Consider the following 25,437-nt stretch of genomic DNA (forward strand, 5'->3'; position numbering starts at 1 on the left):
GCCATGGGATCTTTTCTGTCCACCTGAGAGGGCAAATGGGGCCTCAGTTTCACATCCCATCTGAAAGACGGCAGCTCTGACAGAGCAGCGCTCCCTCAGCACTGCACTGGGAGTGTCAGCCTTTTATCTGGTTTTTGCCTCTCCCAGGAGATAACATGGCTCCAGTTGGGATGGAGTGTAGAATGTTTCAGTATAAGGGGTGTCGCAGTTGTGAGAGGTGGACTGGTTGGGCTGGGTGCTCTTTGCCTTTCCGTCATTGTTCATAGGTTTATATGTAACCTTCAGGGCTGCTGACCGAGGGCCGTGCGGCTCTTTGTTGATCGGCCTGGACACGATGGGCCGAAATGGCCTCCTTTTGCGCTGTAAATTTCTATAACATTTGTTCAGCAGTCAATACATAGAAACATAGAAAATAGGTGCAGGAGTAGGCCATTCGGCCCTTCGAGCCTGCACCGCCATTCAATGAGTTCATGGCTGAACATGCAACTTCAGTACCCCATTCCTGCTTTCTCGCCATACCTCTTGATCCCTCTAGTAGTAAGGACTACATCTAACTCTTTTTTGAATATATTTAGTGAATTGGCCTCAACAACTTTCTGTGGTAGAGAATTCCACAGGTTCACCACTCTCTGGGTGAAGAAGTTTCTTCTCATCTCAGTCCTAAATGGCTTACCCCTTATCCTTAGACTGTGACCCCTGGTTCTGGACTTCCCCAACATTGGGAACATTCTTCCTGCATCTAACCTGTCTAAACCCGTCAGAATTTTAAACGTTTCTATGAGATCCCCTCTCATTCTTCTGAACTCCAGTGAATACAAGCCCATTTAATCCAGTCTTTCTTGATATGTCAGTCCCGCCATCCCGGGAATCAGTCTGGTGAACCTTCGCTGCACTCCCTCAATAGCAAGAATGTCCTTCCTCAAGTTAGGAGACCAAAACTGTACACAATACTCCAGGTGTGCCCTCACTAAGGCCCTGTACAACTGTAGTAACACCTCCCTGCCCCTGTACTCAAATCCCCTCGCTATGAAGGCCAACATGCCATTTGCCGCCTTCACCACCTGCTGTACCTCATGCCAACCTTCAATGACTGATGTACCATGACACCCATGTCTCGTTGCACCTCCCCTTTTCCTAATCTGTCACCATTCAGATAATAGTCTGCCTCTCTGTTTTTACCACCAGTTAAAACCCCAGTTACACCTAATCTAACAAGGCCCAACATTTAATGGGATATTTAACAACGATATTACCACAGAAAAGCCCAGGTTTTCATCACTTTCACTGATTACCCGCTATGGCGGGGGGGGGGGGGGGGCACGGCGCAGGACCGCAAACGTCAGGATTTCCGCGTTTAGATGCGCGTGTGCTAAATCCTGATCCGTTTCAAAGAGGTAAGTTGCTCGTTCGCTGTTATTACCCACTGCAAATTCTGGGCCAAAAAACTTCACCACACGATCACTGATATCACATAACGCAGGGGATTTAGGATTGCGCTATGTTGCGGAGAAACCAGTAAACATAGCTATCAAACTAACCTCTTAAAATGTAAAATCCTAGGGACTTTCTGGTAGTACTGATCCTTTAAATTTATATTTCCCTTTGAGAAAATGTTCCATAATGAATAAGGATTAATTGTAGGAGAGGATGGTCCCTTTAACACAAACATGCACAATCTAGTGACATATATCTTATCCCCATTGGCATTAACTGCACTCAATAGCTTTTTCACTCGAGTTAATGCTAATATCTCCCGTCAATTTTCCTGGGGGTTACTTTGGTTTTTACTACTGCATATTGGAGCAGCAACACTTGCAGTAGACCTTTCTGCCACTTTCTAACAGCTTTCGGTCGATGTTCAGAAACAAGCCTGTTTTGCAACAGCTGCCGTTGTTGAGAGTGCCTGAAGGGCTCCAGCGCGCCATGTACTGTTCCCACCACAAATAGCACCTCCCGGCACCACATTAACCTACATTTACACATCTGTGGGAAGGTCCAGTAAAAAGCACACACACAACATGCAGTTCATTAGAGGTGACTGGAGTGTGCGTCCACACACATTTATAAATATACACAAGATTTTTGGTGGAACAGTAATTAACCAGAATTGCAATGTTAAACTTATGGTATTTCTGTTCTTATACTTTGGATGAAGTTTTGTAATACCATCTGCACACTGTGGGATGTGTCACATTCCTGACTAACTTCCCCAACCCATGGAAATGTGCCAGTGTTTTACAGCACTCTCAAAAGCAGGTGCGGCATCTCCTGCTGAGCTCACAATGTATTTTAAGCCAAAAATAAACACAACGAAACAATAGTTGCTGGTGATACTTTTCTTACGACCTTTCACATCAATGGGCCAACTCTTGCTAGAGAAATAACGACATATTAACAACGCACGGCGTTATTAACGTGCAAATTGGTCAGCGGGATTGGGGGATTAATAGATATGGCGTGAATTGCGTATCTTCAGAATTTCCTCATCAATTCACGCCGATCGCTTTGCACAAACAACATCTCGCCCTTTAGCCTCCACGTTTCATTTTAAGAACTTTCTAGGTTTGTACATTAATCTCGCCGTGGAAGATTGTGTCTGGTAGTTAGCAGCGCAAGTACCCTTTTTAACGACGTGATAATTGTTAATGCAATGCCAAACAAGCTCTCTGGCCCAGAAAGGGGAACAATTCAAACTGTCGGTCCCGTTGTTCGCCCAAGGTCCCAGATGCCCCGTTGCCCTCGCACTACCAACAAATTACGGAGCAAAAATCTTTTGAGCTGAAGGGTGGAGAAAACGAAATAGTCTAACTAACGGGGCACGGTGCGAGATGCCGCACTCCAGCAAGATCCGACCCATTAGCTTTCTAATTTCTCTCTGTGCACAATTAAAATTCTGCAGGCTTGAAGTCTGGCGCCCACACTCAGATTTAGAAAACATCAGTTTGCAAAAGTGCAGAACTGAAACGTTGCAGTGTCGATTTTCTGCCACTAGAGGGCACTCCATCCAAAACTCTGAGGACCTCGAGGCCAAATGCCAGTGCCTGTAGTACGTACCTAAAAACAATACCACGCTGATCTATATAAACAACAACCTGTATTTATATAGCGCCTTTAACGTAGTAAAACGTCCCAAGGCGCTTCACAGGAGTGTTTTAAGACAAAACAAATAAATCTGACATCGAGCCGCAGAAAAAGAAATTATGGCAGATGACCAAAAGCTTGGTCAAAGAGATAGGTTATCAGGAGGGTCTTAAAGGAGGAAAGAGAGGTAGAGAGGTAGCGAGGTTAAGGCAGGGAGTTCCAGAGCTTGGGGCCTCGGCAGCTGAAGGTATGGCCACCAATGGTTGAGTGATTATAATCAGGGATGCTCAGGAGGGCAGAATTTGAGGAGCGCAGACATCTCGGGGGGTTGTGGGGTTGGAGGAGATTACAGAGATAGGGAGGGGCGAGGTCATGGAGGGATTCAAAAATAAGGATGAGAATTTTGAAATCGAGGCTCTGCTTAACCGGGAGCCAATGTAGGTCAGCGAGCACAGGCGTGATGGGTGAGCGGGACTTGGTACCAGTTAGGACACGGGCAGCCGAGTTTTGGACGACCTCAAGACCTCGTAGGGTAGAACGTGGGAGGCCAGCCAGGGGCGCGTTGGAGTAGTCAGGTCTAGTGGTAACAAAGGCATGGATGAGGGTTTCAGCAGCAGCTGAGCACTTCAGTATTAAGATATGGTCACAATGCACCTCAAAAATGGTTTTGTAGATGCAACTTCAGGGATGTCAGTGTGCGCTCAGTGGTAGCACTGAGTTAGAAGGTCATGGGTTCAAGCCCCATGTCAGAACTTGAGCAAATAATCCAGGCTGACACTCCAGATCAATACTGAAATAAAATTTAAAAAAGACTTGCATTTATATAGCAACTTTCACGACCTCAGGGCGTTTCAGACCACTTTACAGCTGAACAAGTACTTTTTTTTTGAAGAGTAGTCAGTAGTTGGTGGAAGGATTAAAAGGGAGATAAGGGGGGAAAAAAAATCACCCAGAGGGTGGTGGGGGTCTGGAACTCACTGCATGAAAGGGTGGTAGAGGCAGAAACCCTCACCACATTTAAAAAGTACTTGGATGTGCACCTGAAGTGCCGTAATCTACAGGGCTACAGACTGAAAGCTGGAAAGTGGGATTAGGCTGGGTAGCTTTTTTTTGACCGACATGGACACAATGGGTCGAATGGCCTCCTTCTGTGTCGTAATTTTCTATGGTTCTATCCTGTAATGTAGGAAACGCGGCAGCCAATTTGTGCACAGCAAGCTCCCACACACTGCAATGTGATAATGACCAAATAATCTGTTAGAAACATAGAAAATAGGTGCAGGAGTAGGCCATTCGGCCCTTCTAGCCTGCACCGCCATTCAATGAGTTCTGGCTGAACATTCAACTTCAGTACACCATTCCTGCTTTCTCGCCATACCCCTTGATCCCCCTAGTAGTAAGGGCCTCATCTAACTCCCTTTTGAATATATTTAGTGAATTGGCCTCAACAACTTTCTGTGGTAGAGAATTTCACAGGTTCACCACTCTCTGGGTGAAGAAGTTCCTCCGCATCTCGGTCCTAAATGGCTTACCCCTTATCCTGAGACTGTGACCTCTGGTTCTGGACTTCCCCAACATTGGGAACATTCTTCCTGCATCTAACCTGTCTAACCCCGTCAGAATTTTAAATGTTTCTATGAGGTCCCCTCTCATTCTTCTGAACTCCAGTGAATACAAGCCCAGTTGATCCAGTCTTTCTTGATAGGTCAGTCCCGCCATCCCGGGAATCAGTCTGGTGAACCTTCGCTGCACTCCCTCAATAGCAAGAATGTCCTTCCTCAGGAGACCAAAACTGTTTTAGTGATGTTGATTGAGGGATAAATATTGGCCAGCGGCTCTGGGGATAACTCGCCTGGTCTTCTTCGAAATAGTGCCATGGGATCTTTTACCCGAGAGGGCAGATGGGGCCTCGGTTTAACGTCTTATTCAAAAGATTGAGGGAGGGTGCACTGTCAGAGGTGCTGTCTTCCAGGTGAGACGTTAAACCGAGGCCTTGACTGCCCTCTCAGGTGGCCGTGAAAGAAGCCATGGAATTATTGTAAGAGAACCGGGAAACACCCAGTGTCCTGGCTCACATTTATCCCTCAAGCAACATCACCGTAAACAGATGATCTAATTGCCGTTTGTGGGATCCTGCTGTGCACAAATTGCCGCATTTCCCGATTATTACAACTGTGACTACAATTCAAAAAAGGAAGTACTTAATTGGCTGTGAAGCGCTTTAAAAAAAAGGAAACTAATAAAAAGGACTTCTCACATCCTCATCTGCCCTAAAGCACTTTCACAGCCAATGTAGTATCTATGACGTGTGGTCACTGTTTGAGTGGAAGGAAGCGCAATAGTCCATTTGTGCTCAGCAAGGTCCCACAAATTTTGGGACGCCCTGAAGATGTGAAAGGCGCTATATAAATGCAACAGGAGGTGCACAACATTCTTCCCCCTCTGCCCTCTTGCTTGCAATGGTAATGAGATCACGGCGCGAGCACAGTTACAGTGTAAATATGATCAAGGCCAATGGTTACCTGTATGTAGTGTACGGTACATAGACCTCCTTCGCTGGGAACTCCAGGATCTCTTTGGTTGGGCGGACTCGAGGATCTGGGTACGGTTTGACGTGGAGTAGCTCAGGGGAGAGGCAGTAGTGTGGACTTTCAGGAGCAGGGGATATATCGATCTTTAGCTGAGCTACAAATAGAGATGGAATACTTTTAAGATATATGGGTAAACCACAGAGATAGAGGAAATGAAAAGTTACGGCCCCTCCTTCTGGGTTGAGGTCGCCACTAGCGATGAGAAAACGTAGTTAATTATCAGACTAGCTCAGTACCGACCTCCTGTCATTTAAAAATGCCATTAGTGTTGGTCTAGTGATACCTCAGGGTGGCTGGATATAAATCAGGCATTCCCATATAGATTCCCAAACCTAGCCAAACATTTTAGGGTTTGAGGAAAAATCAGAGGACATAACCAGCAGCCACTATGCGTCCCTTATTACACAGTAATCAGGTAAATTAACAGAGGCCCGTAAACTGGTTTCCTACTGACTATCGGAGAATAAGGAATAGGCTCGGAGCTAATAAGCACTCTTGGCGAGTGTGCTAGATGGACCACTGGGCTTTTCATTCATTTACTCACAATCTGCAACATCCTTTTCTTGTTAACCCTCAGTTTCCCTGTCATTTATTAACAGGCGGCGCGGCCCATTCAAAATTCCATGTGTAATGTAAGTATGCTCACAGGTTGGTGGAGCTGTTGAGTACTAAGTGGCTTAGCCAGTCACGTGATGTTCACAAGACTCAATAAAACCTCAGCCAGTTGGGTGCGAGGGGTCCACGATGAGGCAGGTGGTTGTGAGCCTGGTGGATGAACTGGTAATGTGTAGTGTGATTGTTAAACCTTTGCTAATAAACCAACTAGTTCTTAATAGCAATGGGTCGCTATGAATTCTTAAGCAAAGAACCCATGAAGCAAATACATTACACCGTGCATGCGCGGCATTTTCAACTTAAAAGGGGGGCTCACCGGCTGCGTGGGATCCCTAGAGCGCTGTGTGGCCGTACAGCTTAAAGGGGTCATTGGTCTCTCATGGAGTGCAAGATTCAGAATGCACTGATCTGTTAAGCATCCAAGAGAGATTTCATCTTGGGAGAGGCACCAATGAAGTTGCGTGTAATTTCCAGTCTCACCCCGACTTATTCCCACGAGGAGTGAAAAGACTTCCGAAGACAAACTTTATGCTGAATCTCTTCCAAACAATGGACTGTTATTTGGTACTATCACAAATTTGCGTCTGCATTTTAACCACTTTTATCCAGGTTGAACATTCAGGGCTTGAGGTGCCATCCATTGAGTGTGAATAGGTGGAAAATCGAACCCACTGCCTCCAGCCTGACCGCATTCAATTCAGCAACGGTCAGTGCCAGGTCTGGCAACAGTTAAATAATGCCAGTTTCCACTAAAGTAGCCAAGGGCACGTTCTCCCACTTCCTCATTGCAGTCCCCTGCTGCAGCGCAACACTGGCTCCGCGCCTTCGACTCGAGGCGGGGCGAATTACCTGTCACTGGCCGCAGTCTCCGCAGAACAGACGAGGGCCTCCGCATGTCTGCCAGGAACTTGTACAAGTCTTCATCGCTTAAACGGTCACCTTCCTGGCGAAACACAAGGACAGTGGTGCAACATCAAGGCCTCAGCTTAAGATCGGTTTACATCACTTCAGCATTAGAACGGTCACCAAGCTCATGGTCTACAAGGCTTTAGTAATACCCGCCCTCCTGTATGGCTGAGAGACGTGGACATGTACAGTAGATACCTCAAGTCGCTGGAGATACATCACCAACGATGTTTCCGCAAGATCCTACAAATTCCCTGGGAGGACAGACGCACCAACATTTGCGTCCTCGACAAGGCCAACATCCCCAGCATTGAAGCACTGACCACACTTGATCAGCTCCGCTGGGCAGGCCACATTGTCCGCATGCCCGACACGAGACTCCCAAAGTAAGCGCTCTACTTGGAACTCCTTCATGGCAAATAAGCCAAAGGTGGACAGAGGAAACGTTACAGGGACATCCTGAAAGCCTCCCTAATAAAGTGCAACATCCCCACTGACACCTGGGAGTCCCTGGCCAAAGACCGCCCTAAGTGGAGTAAGAGCATCCGGGAGGGCGCTGAGCACCTCGAGTCTCATCGCCAAGAGCAGGCGGAAATCAAGCGCAGGCAGCGGAAGGTGCGTGCGGCAAACCAGTCCCACCCACCCCTTCCCTCAACGACTGTCTGTCCCACCTGTGACAGGGACTGTGGTTCTCATATTGGACTGTTCAGCCACCCAAGGACTCATTTTTAAGAGTGGAAGCAAGTCTTCCTCGATCCCGAGGGTCTGCCTATGATGATGATTAGAATGGTGGGGGCGGGGGGGAAATCAAGTTCTCCTGGACTCCACACAAGTTGAACACAATACGGAAATGCTGATTCAGCAGCATGCACTGTGCACTAATCATACACTGCCGGACACAATCAGCTCCATCAGTTTCAGTCAACACACACAATGGTAGGATGTGAGTTTATGATGTTAATGGCCATCACTATGGCAGGCAGGGGGTGACATTGCAGTTTCCCCATGTGCAGTGGTTGTGTAGCTGAATTACTTTTTCAGCATAATTTCCTGACCCGAGTATCTCTTAATTTAACATGTCTATCAAGATCTCAGCGAGAAACCAACACAGTCACTGAGCTACTTTATTAGATAACAGTGGGTAAACATAGAAACATAGAAAATAGGTGCAGGAGCAGGCCATTCAGCCCTTCTAGCCTGCACCGCCATTCAATGAGTTCATGGCTGAACATGAAACTTCAGTACCCCCTTCCTGCTTTCTCGCCATACCCCTTGATCCCCCGAGTAGTAAGGACTTCATCTAACTCCCTTTTGAATATATTTAGTGAATTGGCCTCAACTACTTTCTGTGGTAGAGAATTCCACAGGTTCACCACTCTCTGGGTGAAGAAGTTTCTCCTCATCTCGGTCCTAATTGACTTACCCCTTATCCTTAGACTGTGACCCCTGGTTCTGGACTTCCCCAACATTGGGAACATTCTTCCTGCATCCAACCTGTCCAAACCCGTCAGAATTTTAAACGTTTCTATGAGGTCCCCTCTCACTCTTCTGAACTCCAGTGAATACAAGCCCAGTTGATCCAGTCTTTCTTGATAGGTCAGTCCCACCATCCCGGGAATCAGTCTGGTGAATCTTCGCTGCACTCCCTCAATAGCAAGAATGTCCTTCCTCAAGTTAGGAGACCAAAACTGTACACAATACTCCAGGTGTGGCCTCACCAAGGCCCTGTACAACTGTAGCAACACCTACCTGCCCCTGTACTCAAATCTCCTTGCTATGAAAGCCAACATGCCATTTGCTTTCTTAACCGCCTGCTGTACCTGCATGCCAACCTTCAGTGACTGATGTACCATGACACCCAGATCTCGTTGCACCTCCCCTTTTCCTAATCTGTCACCATTCGGATAATAGTCTGTCTCTCTGTTTTTACCACCAAAGTGGATAACCTCACATTTATCCAGATTATACTTCATCTGCCACGCATTTGCCCACTCACCTAACCTATCCAAGTCACTCTGCAGCCTCATAGCATCCTCCTCGCAGCTCACACTGCCACCCAACTTAGTGTCATCCGCAAATTTGGAGATACTACATTTAATCCCCTCGTCTAAATCATTAATGTACAATGGGTGTGTCAGTGTTTGGAGTGGGGGGGGGGGGGGAAGAGTGGGTTACCCAGCATCACCCCCTTCAATTCACCCCACTATACCGTTATTGATGCAACTAAGAACTGCACGTACAACTAACGTCGCGGGCAATTTTAAGAAATGACAGCTGGGATTCGGACACAAGTCCCTTTTTGATGCTCCACAGGTGCGTGCAACTCCTCCCAAGTCAACTCAGCACAGCAAAACTTACACCAGGCTCCAAGAGATTGGTGTGCAAAATTAAAGCACATGGTATTGGGGATAATGTACTGACGTGGATAGAGAACTGGTTGGCAGACAGGAAGCAGAGAGTCGAGATAAATGGGTCCTTTTCAGAATGGCAGGCAGTGACTAGTGGGGTGCCACAGGGCTCAATGCTGGGACTCCAGCTATTTACAATATACATTAATGATTTAGATGAAGGAATTGAGTGTAATATTTCAAAGTTTGTAGATGACACTAAGCTGGGTGGCGGTGTGAGCTGTGAGGAGGACGCTAAGAGGCTGCAGGGTGACTTGGACAGGTTAGGTGAGTGGGCAAACGCATGGCAGATGCAGTATAATGTGGATAAATGAGGTTATCCACTTTGGGGGCAAAAACACGAAGGCAGAATATTATCTGAATGGCGGCAGATTAGGAAATGGGGAGGTGCAACGAGACCTGGGTGTCATGGTACATCAGTCATTGAAAGTTGGCATGCAGGTACAGCAGGCGATGAAGGCGGCAAATGGTATGTTGGCCTTCATAGCTAGGGGATTTGAGTATAGGAGCAGGGAGGTCTTACTGCAGTTGCACAGGGCCTTAGTGAGGCCTCACCTGGAATATTGTGTCCAGTTTTAGTCTCTTAATCTGAGGAAGGACGTTCTTGCTATTGAGGGAGTGCAGCGAAGGTTCACCAGACTTATTCCCAGGGTGACAGGACTGACATATGAGGAGAGACTGGATCGACTGGGCCTGTATTCACTGGAGTTCAGAAGAGTGAGAGGGGACCTCATAGAAAAGTTTAAAATTCTGACGGGTTTGGACAGGTTGGATGCAGGAAGAATGTTCCCAATGTTGGGGAAGTCCAGAACCAGAGGTCACAGTCTAAGGATAACGGGTAAGCCATTTAGGACCGAGATAAGGAGAAACTTCTTCACCCAGAGAGTGGTGAACCTGTGGAATTCTCTACCACAGAAAGTAGTTGAGGCCAATTCACTAAATATATTCAAAAGGGAGTTAGATGAAGTCCTTACTACTCGGGGGATCAAGGGGTATGGCGTGAAAGTAGGAAGGGGGTACTGAAGTTGCATGTTCAGCCATGAACTCATTGAATGGCGATGCAGGCTAGAAGGGCTGAATGGCCTGCTCCTGCACCTATTTTCTATGTTTCTATGTTTCTATGAATGGTGGTGCAGGCTCGAAGGGCCGAATGTCCTAATCCTGCACCTATTTTCTATGTTTCTATGTTTCTAGATGGCTCCTGATCTATGAGGAACGATTGGAGAAGTTTGGACAGTTTGCAAAGGAGGCGGCGAAAGGAGATGAAAGGGAACCTCAATCCAGTACGTAACACATTATGGGCGCTGGATGGGTTGAATGTGCTGTGCAATTCTATGAGATTTCGATAGACATGTTAAATGAAGAGATACTCGGGTCAGGAAATTATGCTGAAAAGTAATTCAGCTGCACAATCATTGCACATGGGAAAACTGCAATGTCACCCCCTGCCCCCCATAGTGATGGCCATTAATATCATAAACCCACATCCTACCATTGTGTGTGCGACTGAAACTGATGGAGCTGATTGTGCCCAGCAGTGTATGATTAGGGCACCGTGCGTACTGCTGAATCAGCATTTCCATGTTGTGTTCAACTTGTGTTAAATGGTACTAGCAGATCTCCCATGACATTGCACACAGAGACTGGAATCTCAAGCGATGATCTTTAGCTGCTGACCTGGCCTGGTCCTTTAACAACAACTTGTATTTATATAGCGCCTTTAACGTAGTGAAACAAGAGTATTATGCGATAAATTTGACACTGAGCCGCAGAAATAGAAATTAGCGCAGGTGCTTGGTCAAAGGGGTAGGTTTTAAGGAGCATCTTGAAGGAGGAAAGCGAGGTAGAGAGGCGGAGAGGTGTAGGCAGGGAGATCCAGAGATTGGGGCCCAGGCAACAGAAGGCACAGCCAACGATGGTTGAGCGATTACAATCAAGGATGCTCAAGAGGGCAGAATTAGAGGAGCGCAGACATCGCCGGGGGTTGTGGGGCTGGAGGAGATTACAGAGATAGGAAGGGGCGAGATACTAGATTTGAAAACAAGGATGAGAATTTTGAAATCGAGGTGTTACTTATCCAAAAGCCAATGTTGGTCAGCGAGCACAGGAGGTAATGGGTGAGCGGGATTTGGTGCGAGTTAGGACACGGGCAGCCAAGTTTTGGATCACCTCGAGTTTATGTTGGGTAGAATGTGGGCCCAAGTACTCCTTGCAGAAAAATGGAGCAAGTAATGAAGCTATCTGCAGAGGTTTGTTGCTTGGGTCATTCAGAGGGCAGCTTGGGAACTTCAGGCTGCAGGTCAGTAAATGGTTATCTTTTTTGTTTAAAACGATAATTTCGTGTAGCCTCCAATGAGCCAAATTTGCTTGCCTCGGAACATTTCTTTTGGCCTTATGTTTTTTCTTTCTCTATATTATTTACCTGTTTGAAGAAGTTTGTGACAGTCAGGGTAGCGGGCCGAAAGTTGGTGTAGTTGCAGGCATCGTCCCCGATGCTCATCCGCTCCAATGTCCTTTTCTTCCGGTCCGTCCACGTTCCCTTTCGCTCTAGAAAGAAGCCACAATAAAAGGGTCTAGCAGCCATTTCCCTTCGCATTAAACCTACTGCCGGTGCCAAACATCTGCGTGCATTGGTGTTAAATTACTGTTTAACAAAGAAGGAGGCTGCATGGCTTATGCAAATGCTGGCTCTTGAACTGGAGCGGTCTAACCTTATTATCCTGTACTTTCCCCAACATCCTTTTCAAATATGTATTCAATTCCTTTTTCAAATATTTATTCAATTCCTTTTTTAAATAATGTTTGTCCCTGCTTTAGTGGTCACACAGTAAAGCATTTCCAGTTCTGTGCAAGAGCAGCAACAACTTGTATTTATATAGCACCTTTAACGTAGTGAAACGTTCCAAGATGCTTCACAGGAGTATTAGGCAGATAAAAATTTGACAGGCGCATAAGGAGAAATTAGTGCTGGTGACCAAAAGCTTGGTCAAAGAGGTATGTTTTAAGGTGTATCTTGGAGAAGGAAAGAGAGGTAGAGGCAAAGGGGTTTAGGCAGAGAGTTCCAGAGCTTGGGCCCTAAGCAACAGAAGGCCTGGCCACCAATGGTTGAGCGATTATAATCAGAGATGCTCAGGAGGGCAGAATTAGAGGAGTGCAGACATCAAGTTGAGGGGAGTGACGGGGAGGGGGGTGGGAGGTTGTGGGGCTGGGAGGTTGTGGGGCTGGAGGAGCTTACAGAAACAGGGAGGGGCGAGGCCATGGAGGGATTTGTCCCTGCTTTTAATGGTCACATACAGAAGCATTTCCAGTTCTGTTTAAGGTGGTTCTAAGCTGCTCCAACATCGTAAAATAACTTAGCTGACTTAGATCTTCCAGTTGGAAGAAGCTGTGACATCAGCTTAGTAACAACATGCGGTATGGTTACATGGTTAGAGTGGATATTCTAAATCAGTACTCACCCAGCTGCCTGACTTAGGAACGCATTCGGCAAGCAAAACAGGCATATCATTAGAAACACTCAGCCTCTGTTTGCCAGAGAACAGCAAGAAACTGAGAGAGATTAATGTACACCTGGAAAATCCTTGTATTCAACTCCCTTCTAGGGCTTCGCACCTTGCTATCTCTGGAACTTCCACCTCGAATTCTGGTCCCTTGTGCATTCTCAAATTCCTTCGCCTCACTATTGACGGCTGTGTCTTCAGATATCTGTGCTCTAAGCTCTGGAATCTGTCTAGGCTCCAAGCTCTCCGCCTCTCTCTCCTCCTTCAAGATGCTCTTTAACGCCTTTGATGTCAGCTCTTCCCATCATTGTGAAGCAGAATTCTCCAAGTGTTGGATTATTGAGATTGTGAGCTGAGATTAGACCGTCGTGGGAGAGGTTAGTTTTACCCTACTGATGAAGTGTTGTTGTAATAGGAATCCTGCTCAGTACAACAGGAACTGTAGGTTCAGACCTGCTCACTGTCCTAATATCTCCTTATGTGGCTCGCTGTCAAATTTTGTCTGAAAACTCTCGTGTGAAACCCCTTGGGTCGTTTGACTACGTTAAAGGCACTATATAAATGCAAGATGTTGTTACTGAAAAGATTGATTCTGAGCTGCATGCTGATACTGATAGCCACTTACTAATAGACACGTGACTACGAAAGGGATCAGTTTGAGGAAGGCAGAACCGAGTCACAGGCATTATCTTACCGCTTTCCGAGTCTGAGGAATCGCGCTCCAGGCTCCCGGCGCTGCTCACAATGTTCATGAGGTGGATGGCGGTCCAGGCAAAGGGCATTCGGAACTTGCCCAACTTGTTGCAGAACTGCTCTGCCTGATTCTTCAACTTCTCCACCTTCTCCTTGTGCTGGGGCAAGACGATACAAACAAGGGAAAGGTACGTTCAACACCCAGCTCCAGATCAGCACGTGGGGAGTGGGAAAGGGAAGAGCACAAGAGGAAGAAAGAGAGCCACAGACATACACACAGATAGATTAAGGAGAAAGGAGAGAGCATGTAAAAGTGGCAGAGAGCTATAAGGACAGCAAAGAACTGTATTTTATAAAGTGCCATTCTCTTACTTGTGAAGTAGTGACGTGTGTTATGAAGGTAAAGGCAGCCTACATTATGTACACAGCAAAATCCCACAAATAGGAATGAGATGAATGTCCAATTAATGGGCATTGGGCAGTGCTGGTTGAGGGAGGCATGTTGGCCAGGACACTGGGAGAACTCCCTGCTCATGGGATAATTTTTCTCCAACTGAGCTGCTGGAACAGGCCGATGAGGCAGGGGGACCTCTGACAATGCAGCACTCCGTCAGTACCACACCGAACTGGGCCTTGAACCCATCACTGGACCTGGGAATTTTAGCTATGAGGAAAGATTAAATAGGCTGGGGTTGTTTTCCTTGGAACAGAGGAGGCTGAGGGGAGACCTAAATGAGGTGTGTACAGTTCTGAAGGACTGAGATAGAGTGGATAGGAAGGACCTACTTCCCTTAGCAGAGGGGTCAAGAACCAGGGGGCATAGATTTAAAGTAATTGGTAGGAGGTTTAGAGGGGAGTTGAGGGGAAATGTTTTCACCCAGAGGGTGGTGGGGGTCTGGAACTCACTGCCTGAAAGGGTGGTAGAGGCAGGAACACTCACCACATTTAAAAAGTACTTGGATATGCACTTGGAAGTGCTGTAACCACAGGGCTATGGACCTAGTGCTGGAGGGTGGGATTAGGCTGGGTAGCTCTTTGTCAGCCGGCACGGACACGATGGGCCGAATGGCCTCCTCCTGTGCTGTAAATTTCTACAATCTTACCAGCTCCCGACTCAGAGGCGAATGCTATAAACTGAGCCAAACTGACAAGATAGCGAGGGGGCCTGGAAGCAATAGTGCGAGGCTGTAAATGTGTATTATATCAAGGTGGGCATTGAGCAACTATCCACATTACTACACCAAGTATCATGCAGCAACAGAACATGGATTATGCTGTGATTCGCCACAGGCTGAGGTCCCATTCTCGGCCTCACTGCTCATCAAAAGCTATTGCATCATTATCAATATACTGAGATAGCATTTATTTCCACAGTGAAGTTTACAGGAGAAGATAAAGGACACTAAGAATTCTCTAGAGCGACTTATGGCATGTACTCTGCTCACCTTGGTGGAGTCAGACTCCTTCATAACCATGTAGGGCTCAGCGCACTCTCCAATGTCACCCTGCTGCAGAACCTTTTCAAGCTGCATGGGGAAGAAGCATAAGTTGAGGGACTGTTCCAAATCAAATACACCAAGAACTACCAGCAACTTCAACTCAGACAAGATCAATCCAACAAGTTTAAACCTACATCTCAAAAGGGAGCATTTAAAAAACAAATAACGACAGATTATTTCACAGGGAGGCTCGGTCCTTACCTTAATCACTAGGAATATGTCAGTGGAAGGATACGTTATGGAGAAGATGGTCGACCTGGCCAATGTCGATATAGCAGCATGGGGAATGTGAGGGCGGAGCAGACCCTTCATTTGGTCAGAATTCAAATCGAAGTAGAAGTTTTCAGAAATCTACAGTGAACGGCAGAAAAACCGTCGTTAGTTGAATCAAAAGGGTTCAAGCAGCTACATCGCAATCACTGGCTAACTTCAGCGAGGGGCTGCACTGGGCAATGTGGAGATAGTAAACTGTTCAATGCACAATCACAAACCTGTCCCAGCCACCCCTTCCATCAACCACTATCTGCCCCACCTGTGACAGGGACTGTGGTTCTCGTATTGGACTGTTCAGCCACCTAAGGACTCATTTTTAGAGTGGGAAGCAAGTCGTCTTCGATTCCGAGGGACTGCCTATGATGATACAGGGTAGAATACTGTGAAACACCCAATCTAACCTGGCTAGCACGCCTCTCTTATTAACAACTACACCACATAATTCATCTGGGAATCTGACTTTAAATGACCTGGTTACACGTTACAATTCCCACATTGGCATCTGCCAGACTTGCCGACAATGAGCTTTGTCAGTAGCTGCCTAGCCCAATCAGTCAGGACTCGCCCACATGGCAGCAGCAGCCTGACTTAAGGACACAACTGACAACATCCCCAGAGCACAGCTTTGGAAGAGCTGAAGATAAAGCAGCATTGGCGATGGCGGTTATGGAGCAAGCCGGAGAATGAATGATCATTTCCCAGCTGCTGGAAGATTTTGCTTTCCAGCTGATGAAGGGCCATTCATTACTGCGCGGAAAATCCAATAACAAAGTTCCCTCTCTCAGCAAATACTTTTTCTCCACCCGCCTCAGCACCAGAATTCTCGCACCACCACTCCCGCCGCTCTCGCGCACAATAAAGTGCGAATAAATACGACTGAAGGAATTTTTTTTATCACAGTCACATACCTTCTTCTTTTCCTTCACATCATACAGGGCAAGAACCCCAAATATAGGCTCGATTTCAATTTCAAACCTTTGATGAAAGAGCAGAAAACAGAAATCAGTAACTCTGAGGGAGGTAATGCACCTTTTGCAACTGTCTGCAACCCTGTTGAATTATCGTTTGGGTGTATCTATTACCCAATAGTGAATCAACAAAAACCCGATTAATCTCCGGCACAGACTGGCAATACTCTGAAGCACAACACAACATGGTCACAAACAGGACAATCACTACACAATATTCTTTTATAGCTTTCAAAAAGGATTAAACACACTCTCATTGGCCTATGTTACTAAGTATGTTAATAGTGAATTCAAGCATGTACAGGACCTGGGAAATACACCATCCAGGCAGCTCTGGCAATCAAGTCCAGGCCCAACAGATGAGATGAAACTCTTCTTTCTCTCATGCAGAAAGGGTTTTGGGCAGTTTCAATCCAGTTTTGAGAGGCTGCAGTCTCAGAGTTCAGCACCAAATGGCACTAACCTGGCAATCTCACTCAAAGGCCAGAGTGGCTTGGGAAGAGGACACATTATTGACCATTCTTCTGAGACTGGGTTTGAGGCATACTGCTGAACTTCATGGAGATTTAATCTTCATCTAACCTACTCTATATCTTCCCTGGGAGTGATTGATGTTGACATTAGCGGTACAAAACGGAAACTCATGTATCCAAGTACTTAAAAGAATTCATTCAAAGGATGTGGGCGTCACTGGCAAGGCCAGCATTTATCGCCCGTCACGAACTGTTCTTCAGAAGATGGTGATGAGCCACCTCCTTGAACCACTGCAGTTCGTGTGGTGAAGGTGCTCCCAACGGTGCTGTTAGGGAGTTCTAGGATTTTGACCCAGCGACGATCAAGGAATGGCCGATATATTTCCAATTCAAGATGGTGTGGGACTTGGATGGGAACTTGAAGGTGGTGGTGTTCCCACGTGCCTGTTGCCCTTGTCCTTCTAGGCTGCAGAGATAGCGCTTTGGGAGTTGCTGTCAAAGAAGCCTTGGTGAGTTGCTGCAGTGCATCTTGTAGATGGTACACACTGCAGCCACGGTGCGCCAGTAGTGGAGGGAGTGAATGTTTAAGGAGGTGGATGGGGTGCTAATCAAGGAGGTGGATGGGGTCCTGGATGGTGTCCAAATCCAAATATTGACATTCTTTGTGGAAATATGCAGGCTATGGCAACATAAAATGGAAAGATTTTCCGAGAGTAAGGTTAAGGTGCCTTGAACATAAAATGAATTACCAAGTGAAATTTGATTAGTCATGCTTCCTTAGCATCGCCAGTAACTAGAATATACTATCATAAGCAGTCCCTCGGAATCCACTCCCAAAGTGAGTTCTTTGGTGGCCCTGGGAGAATATACTAATCAACAGGGTACAGACAATCAAGGAAATGGGACAGATTGTAACTAGAATAACCCAATCACCAGGGCACAGACAAATGTGTAGTTAAAGGAGATGGGCCAGATTATTGAATAGTATAAACCAGGAGGGGAAACCCCACCTAGGCAGCGAGAACCTGGGAACACCACTCAACAGAAGCAGGGACCGGGGGAGAGACCCTTGAAGAAAGTGTCAGGACCGGATTGATCACCCGGGGACATATTGGGTAACTATGAGAGTATTTTGAGCGGAAAGGAACACCTTTTGGAACGCCTTTCTGCAGAGTTAAACAGAGTATAAGTAGTGAGTCTTGTACTACTTCTGTTTTAAAGGAACATTAATGATACTGTCATTGTCCAGTGTGTAATTTGATATTTAACTCAGGAACCATCGTAGGCAACTAGTCACACGTCTAGCGAAATTGCCGTTTGTGCAACATTCTTCAATTTGACGAGCACAACATTAATGAAGAGAAACCAATAGGTTTAATTGTAATTGAACGAGAGAATAGAGATACTTAGAGGAACACTGAGTAACAGTAGGCATGCCCGATTCACCCAGAGAGGCTCCTTCAAACAAGGCTTATTAAGGACAGAGGGTAGGAAACAATTGGTCAGGTCCCCCACTCCATTCACTATACAAAAACTTCTGTCAGTGCTCATGTGGGTGGTGGGCAAGGACAGGATTGGATTTGGCCGCGATGACCCCACCGCACAGCCAAACAACTGCTGACATCAGTCCCCGGCTCACACACGAATTGCTGACATCAGTGCTCAGCTCACACATCAATTGCTGACATCAGTGCCCGGCTCACACATCAATTGCTGACATCAGTGCTCAGCTCATGCATGAATTGTTGACATCAGTGCTCAGCTCACACATCAATTGCTGACATCAGTGCTCAGCTCATGCATGACTTACTGACATCAGTGCTCAGCTCACACATCAATTGCTGACATCAGTGCTCAGCTCATGCATGACTTACTGACATCAGTGCTCAGCTCACACATGAATTGTTGACATCAGTGCTCAGCTCACACATGAATTGTTGACTTCAGTGCTCGGCTCACACATGAATGGCCGACACCCATAAGAGTTAAACGTTAGCATGAGGCAGCACCTTCAGCCGAGCAGAGGAAGGAGGCTAAATGTGTAGTTTATCTGGTTTATGCCATGTCATTATGATTGGGAAGGTTAAAAAAAATAGTAAAGTTGTTGTGGGGCTCCTGCAGAATCAGCTGGGTGAAATATCACAAACAATCCCCTAGTTCACACTTCAGATCTGTGCTACATGTAGTATTTACCCCATTTACTGAGCCTCACCCACGCCCATCTGTGATCTCATTACCCATGGGGTGACATGTACACACCCCCATTTTGTGTCCACCATGGTGCAAGAGATGTGTGAGGATCACTTCTGTGCTGTAAAGGTGAGGATCACTTCTGTGCTGTAAAGGGGCTCTACTCACTTTAACGATAGGCATTTTACAAGAACTCTTTGTCCGAAATGTTCTTTGGGGATTTCAGGAGTAGTGCATCGTTCTACCGCTTCATCCTGTGATTGGAAAAATACAATCAGAATGGGAACCCAGAAAATGATCTTTATCTACCCTATTAAATCCCTTTGTTATTTTACAACACCTCAAGTAGATCACTCCTTAACCTTCTAAACTCGGGACGACAAGCCAAGTAACCCTTTACATTAGAAGTATTTACCCATTACATAGGACATGCATTGTGCAGAATTATAATGTAGATATAATAACGCCTCTCAGTCATCCTGAGTCATTCTGCTTATATCAACAACTTACTAATTATATAGCGCATTTAACGTAGCAAAACATCCCAAGAGCGGTATCAATAAAAACATTTTTGACACCGAGCCACAGGAGGAGGAATCAGGACAGATGACCAAAAGCTTGGTCAAGGGGGTAGATTTTAAGGAGCATCTTAAAGGAGAGAGCGGTGGAGAGGCAAAGAGGTTCAGGGAGGTTGCTGCCTTGGCAGAAGGCACGGCCACCAATGGTGGAGCGGTTAAAATCGAGGATGCGCAAGAGACCAGAATTGGAGGAACGCAGAGATCTTGAAGGCATGTCGGACTGGAGGTGGTTAGAGACAGGGAGGGTCAAGGCCATGGAGGGATTTGAATACCTGGATGAGGATTTTAAAGTTGAGGTGTTGTTGGACCGGGAGCCAGTGTAGTTCAGCAAGGCCAGGGATGATGGGTGAACGGGACTTGTGCAAGTTAAGTTGGTGCATCAAAGTTTTGGATGAGCACAAGTTTATGCAGGGTGGACTGCTCTCCAGGCCAGTCGGGAGAGCTTTGGAATTTTCGCATCTAGAGGCAACAAAGGCATGGATGAGGGTTTCAGTAGTAGATGAGCTGAGGCAGGGTTGGAATCGTGCCATGTGAGAGGTGGAAATAGGCGGCCTTGGTGATCTATGGGGTTGAGGCTTTCCAGAACAGACGTTATGACATTCAGTGGAACTGCAAGCGCTGTGGGGAAGAATTTGCACACACCTCATATAAATGAGAAAAACCACTGCCGGATGCCACAGGACAAGGTACCATCAGCACTGAGGGGAAGCGTCACTATGTCATCTTCTGCATCTACCTCATTAGCTGGGCAACAGTGAAATCATGAGCTTTCTGCATTGCGGTCTTTTCCTGGTGTTGAAAGTGTCAAGGACGGGTGAAAATGGTGTGTTTCTAAGCGACTGTGACCTCAGGAAGGGAGGTTAGTGTTTAGGTTTTGCAAATGCCACTTGTGGTGTTTGAATGGGACAGGAATACAATGTGTAGCACAGGGCTGTTCCATGATAACCCCACTCAATGCGACAACATCCTGCGACGGTGGTATTTGGAAGGTTCCATGGGTAATGGTCAAGACATTTTGAACCAAAGAAGCAGCACCGTACGAGGCCCCTTCACTCCTGGTCAATGGCACCCGTGGAAGACTCCAGAGATGCACTTTTTAATATACAGTATAATAAAGGATAAGTTATATTGTCCACAAGGTGGCGCCAAGGTTCCCAATGTTAGGGACGGCAAGTGAGAAGCTTGGAGTTACAAACTCTTTTAAAGGGGGATTCGGGGGCACGAGACCCCTTTAAACATTTTTATAAAGGCTGCAGTGTATCATATACATTACACAAAGTGTCAGATGTCAGGAAAATAAATTTCAAAGATCTACAAAGCAGATTAAGAAGTGGTATTTTTAATGGTTTCAGTTTCCTTTTTGATGAGTATTTTTCCCCCTCAACTTGGTTTTAGCACTCCGCACAGTTCAGTCCTACCCTGCCACAGACCGCACCCAGGTCGAGACGCGTCCAGCTCGCCGCTGTTGCTGGCTGTGTAGGAGGGTGGCTTTGGGACATTTCCTCCTCCCTCTGTTCCAGTGAGAAAGCATTTCTCCAGCACTCTGCACTTTCCCCAACACCGTGCCTGAAACTGCCCGAGTAACAATGCAGGTTTGAGGCCACGTGTTACTGCGCCTTCCTTGCTATTCAACAGGGAATCATGCCCGAAATCCAAGCTTTTGCCCCATCGTTAGAACAGGGATGGTATATTCTTATGTCAGCTGTGGCTCAGTGGGCAGCACTCTGGCCTCAAGAGTCAGAAGGTTGTGGGTTCAATTCCCACTCCAGAGACTTGAGCACAAAATCTAGGCTGATACTCAATGCAGTGCTTTCAGATGAGACGTTAAACCGAGGCCCCATCTGCTCTCTCAGGTGGACATAAAAGATCCCATGGCATTATTTCGAAGAAGAGCGGGGGAGTTATCCCCGGTGTCCTGGGGCCAATATTTATCCCTCAATCATCTTCACTAAAAACAGATTATCTGGTCATTATCACACTGCTGTTTGTGGGAGCTTGCTGTGCGCAAGTTGGCTGTCGTGTTTCCCACATTACAACAGTGACTACACTCCAAAAGTACTCCATTGGCTGTAAAGCACTTTGAGACGTCCGGTGGCCGTGAAAGGCGCGATATAAATGCAAGTCTTTCTTTATTGAATCTGTTTCCACCACCTTATCAGCATTTGTCAGCACTCCTTATGGCAGAGTTCTAAATGCATCGGCTGCAGCTGAGACTGGTCTACGTGCACCATTCCCCACGCCCGCCTGCGAGTGTGCGATTATATTATCGAAACGTATACGATTATGAGGAGGCTTGACAAGGTGGATGCAGAGAGGATGTTTCCACTGATAGGGGAGACTAGAACTAGGGGGCATAATCTTAGAATAAGGGGCCGCCCATTTAAAACTGAGATGAGGAGGAATTTCTTCTCTTAGAGGGTTGTAAATCTGTGAAATTCGCTGCTTCAGAGAGCTGTGGAAGCCGGGACATTGAATAAATTTAAGACAGAGATAGACAGCTTCTTAAACGATAAGGGATTAAAGGATTATGGGGAGCGGGCAGGGAAATGGACCCGAATCCATGATGGGATCAGCCATGATCGTATTGAATCAGGCTCGAGGGGCCGTATGGCCTACTCCTGCTCCGATTTCTTATGTTCTTACATATTGGTGCCCCTCCCACCCGCTCCGCAGAGACTGCTTTACCTCGTCTGGGGGTGGGAAAAGTGCCAGCACTTCGTGGTGCCGGCTCTCCTTCCTCTGCTCCCCGTTGCGCCTGTCCACTTCCTCGATGGCCGTGCGCTCCAGGAGGCTGGGCAGCAGCACGTCGGCGGTGGAATTCTTCAGGTCGAAGATACTGGAGGCCCAGCTGCCCCGTGGCGTGTCATCCAGGGACACCGACCGCCGCTTCAACTCATCCTGCCAGAGAACGGGAAACAAGTCATTAGGGCAGCTTTCATCGAGTATCGCTGCTCACCCACCCCGCCCCAGCGCCGAGCACCATTCGCGATCCAAGGAAGCAGGGGTGGGTCACACAATAATAGAGAAGGCTGGAGCACAGTCAGCATCTGTAACGAATGGTAAAATGCGAACATTTCAAGCATCAGAACAGAAGGGCTATGAATCATAGAATCACATCATCATAGGCAATCCCTCGGAATCGAACAAGACTTGCTTCCGCTCTTAAAATGAGTCCTGAGGTGGCTGAACAGTCCAATACGAGAACCACAGTCCCTGTCACAGGTGGGATAGATAGTCGTTGAGGGAAGGGGTGGGTGGGACTGGTTTGCCGCAAGCTCTTTCCGTTGCCTGCGCTTGATTTCTGCATGCTCTCAGCGAATCTCACAGCGCAGAAGGAGGCCATTCAGCCCGTTGTGTCTGTATTGGCTCTTTGAACAGCTATTTAATTCGTCCCACTCCCCTGCTCTTTCCCCATAGCCATGCCAATTTTTAATTTATATATCCAATTCCCTTTTGAAAGTTGGGCCTGAAACGTCAAAATGGTTTGCTTTTTTAAAAAAAATATACAGAAGCTGCCCGGCTTACACAAGTTTTCCACGGGGTATATTGCACTTGTAACTGAGCAATTTGTACAAGAATTTAAACTCCAGCATTTTGTTTCCTTGAAGTAGATACGTGACCTCCTACACGGCCGCTCCTGATCAAGCGGCTACATGATCCAGCTGCTGTAAGGTGCGCAAGAGAAGTGTGGACGACTCTCCTCACAGTATTGGGGACACTAGCTGTTGCCCTGATGGTACGGTTCAGGTCGGGAACCTGCCACCAGGAAGCAATCGCTGGTGTAAACTTCCCGAATCGCAAGCGTATCAAAGTACCAAAGTAACTACAGCATTAAAACAGTCTTCCTTCTCAGATACCTGATCGTCCTGGTTCCCTCGGTCATCGACAACTTCATCAGACTCGAAGATCTGTTTGGGCAGGCCCCGCTGCCTCTCCCGCTGCTTCTCCAACGTGTTGGGGTTAAATGCAGTGCTCAGCCGTTGGTACCTTTTTCCAAATAAAAATCAAACGCAAGGTTACAACAGTGAGGAGGAGGAGGAGGCTGGAACGAACAAAGGACTCAATAAAGAGTCTGGGTGCAATGGGTCAATGGATCTTTGCTCATCCTTGACTTCTCTGAAGTAGGAGAAATTTAAGAGGCTGCAACACTATCAAGGGGTTGAGATTGAGGAGAGTTGTGGCCACTGCTTTACATGCATTTGCTGCTGCTGTGTCTAAATATGAAAACTGCTATAAAGACGAAGCTGAGTACAGATTGGCTCACATGTCACAAGCAGTGAATGCTGAGGTGTAAGGTTCTCGACTTACTGGAAAAATAATGCTGAAGAGTTAGTGAAAATGTTGAAATAAAAAATAAGAGTCAACTTTAACAGGTTTACCAAAAGTTGCAGCCACAACAAGCATTATACTGCCTGCCCTTACACTGCAGAATCTGGAGTTGCACAACAGCAAGTTACATTTATATAGCGCCTTTAACATGGTAAAACGTCCCAAGGCACTTCACAGGAGCATTATCAAACAATATTTTCCACATAAGGACAGGTGACCAAATGCTTGGTCAAAGAGGTAGGTTTTAAGCAGCGTCTTGAAGGAGGAGAGATAGCGAGGCGGAGAGGTTTAGGGAGGGAGTTCCAGAACCTAGGGCCGAGGCACCTGAAGGCACAGCAGCCAAAGATGGTGGAGCGATTAAAATTGGGGATGCGCAAGAGGCCTGAATTGGAGGAGCGCAGAGGGAGAGAAAACGGGTAATTATAGACCGGTTAGCTTGACTTCGGTGGTGGGGAAAATGTTGGAATCAATTATTAAAGATCAAATAGCAGCGCATTTGGAAAGCAGTGACAGGATCGGTCCAAGTCAGCATGGATTTGTGAAAGGGAAATCATGCTTGACAAATCTTCTGGAATTTTTTGAGGATGTAACTAGTAGAGTGAACAAGGGAGAACCAGTGGATGTGGTGTTATTAGACTTTCAAAAGGCTTTTGACAGGGTCCCACACAAGAGATTGGTGTGAAAAATTAAAGCACATGGTACTGGGAGTAATGTACTGACGTGGATAGAGAACTGGTTGGCAGACAGGAAGCAAAGAGTCGGGATAAACGGGTCCTTTTCAGGATGGCAGGCATGAGGTGAGGTGCCGCAGGGCTCAGAGCTGGGACCCCAGCTATTTACAATATACATTAATGATTTAGACAAAAGAATTAAATGTAATATCTCCAAGTTTGCAGGTGACACTAAACTGGGTGGCAGTGTAAGCTGTGAGGAGGATGCTAAGAGGCTGCAGGGTGACTTGGACAGGTTAGATGAGTGGGCAAATACATGGCAGATGCAGTATAATGTAGACAAATGTGAGGTTATCCACTTTGGTGGTAAAAACAGGAAGGCAGGTTAATTGAATGGTGACAGATTAGTAAAAGAGGAGGTGCAACCAGACCTGGGTGTCATGGTACATCAGTCATTGAAAGTTGGCATACAGGTACAGCAGGTGGTGAAGAAGACAAATGGCATGTTGGCCTTCATAGCGAGAGGATTTGAGTATAGGAGCAGGGAGGTGTTACTGCAATTGTACAGGGCCTTGGTGAGGCCACACCTTGAATATTGTGTACAGTTTTGGTCTCCTAATCTGAGGAAGGACATTCTTGCTATGGAGGGAATGTAGTGAAGG

General features: G+C 46.7%; 1 protein-coding gene across 7 annotated transcripts in view; it reads right to left on the reverse strand.

Moving 5' to 3' along the window:
- Positions 1 to 25,437, reverse strand: part of dock6 (dedicator of cytokinesis 6) — a 180,494-nt gene that overhangs the window by 99,083 nt on the left and 55,974 nt on the right. For 6 of the 7 annotated variants that reach the window (XM_070867245.1, XM_070867244.1, XM_070867243.1 and 3 more), the window contains exons 5-14: positions 23,633 to 23,762; positions 22,461 to 22,673; positions 19,366 to 19,451; positions 16,475 to 16,541; positions 15,495 to 15,644; positions 15,240 to 15,320; positions 13,796 to 13,952; positions 12,024 to 12,148; positions 7,137 to 7,230; positions 5,604 to 5,766 (exon numbers count right to left, since the gene is read on the reverse strand). In XM_070867245.1, the coding sequence (XP_070723346.1) occupies positions 5,604 to 5,766; positions 7,137 to 7,230; positions 12,024 to 12,148; positions 13,796 to 13,952; positions 15,240 to 15,320; positions 15,495 to 15,644; positions 16,475 to 16,541; positions 19,366 to 19,451; positions 22,461 to 22,673; positions 23,633 to 23,762 (1,266 nt within the window). The remainder of the gene's footprint in view (positions 1 to 5,603; positions 5,767 to 7,136; positions 7,231 to 12,023; positions 12,149 to 13,795; positions 13,953 to 15,239; positions 15,321 to 15,494; positions 15,645 to 16,474; positions 16,542 to 19,365; positions 19,452 to 22,460; positions 22,674 to 23,632; positions 23,763 to 25,437) is intronic. The other variant, XM_070867242.1, reaches the window with a different exon arrangement.

The sequence above is a fragment of the Pristiophorus japonicus genome, chromosome 24 (assembly GCF_044704955.1).
Source record: "Pristiophorus japonicus isolate sPriJap1 chromosome 24, sPriJap1.hap1, whole genome shotgun sequence".
NCBI lineage: Eukaryota > Metazoa > Chordata > Chondrichthyes > Pristiophoridae > Pristiophorus > Pristiophorus japonicus.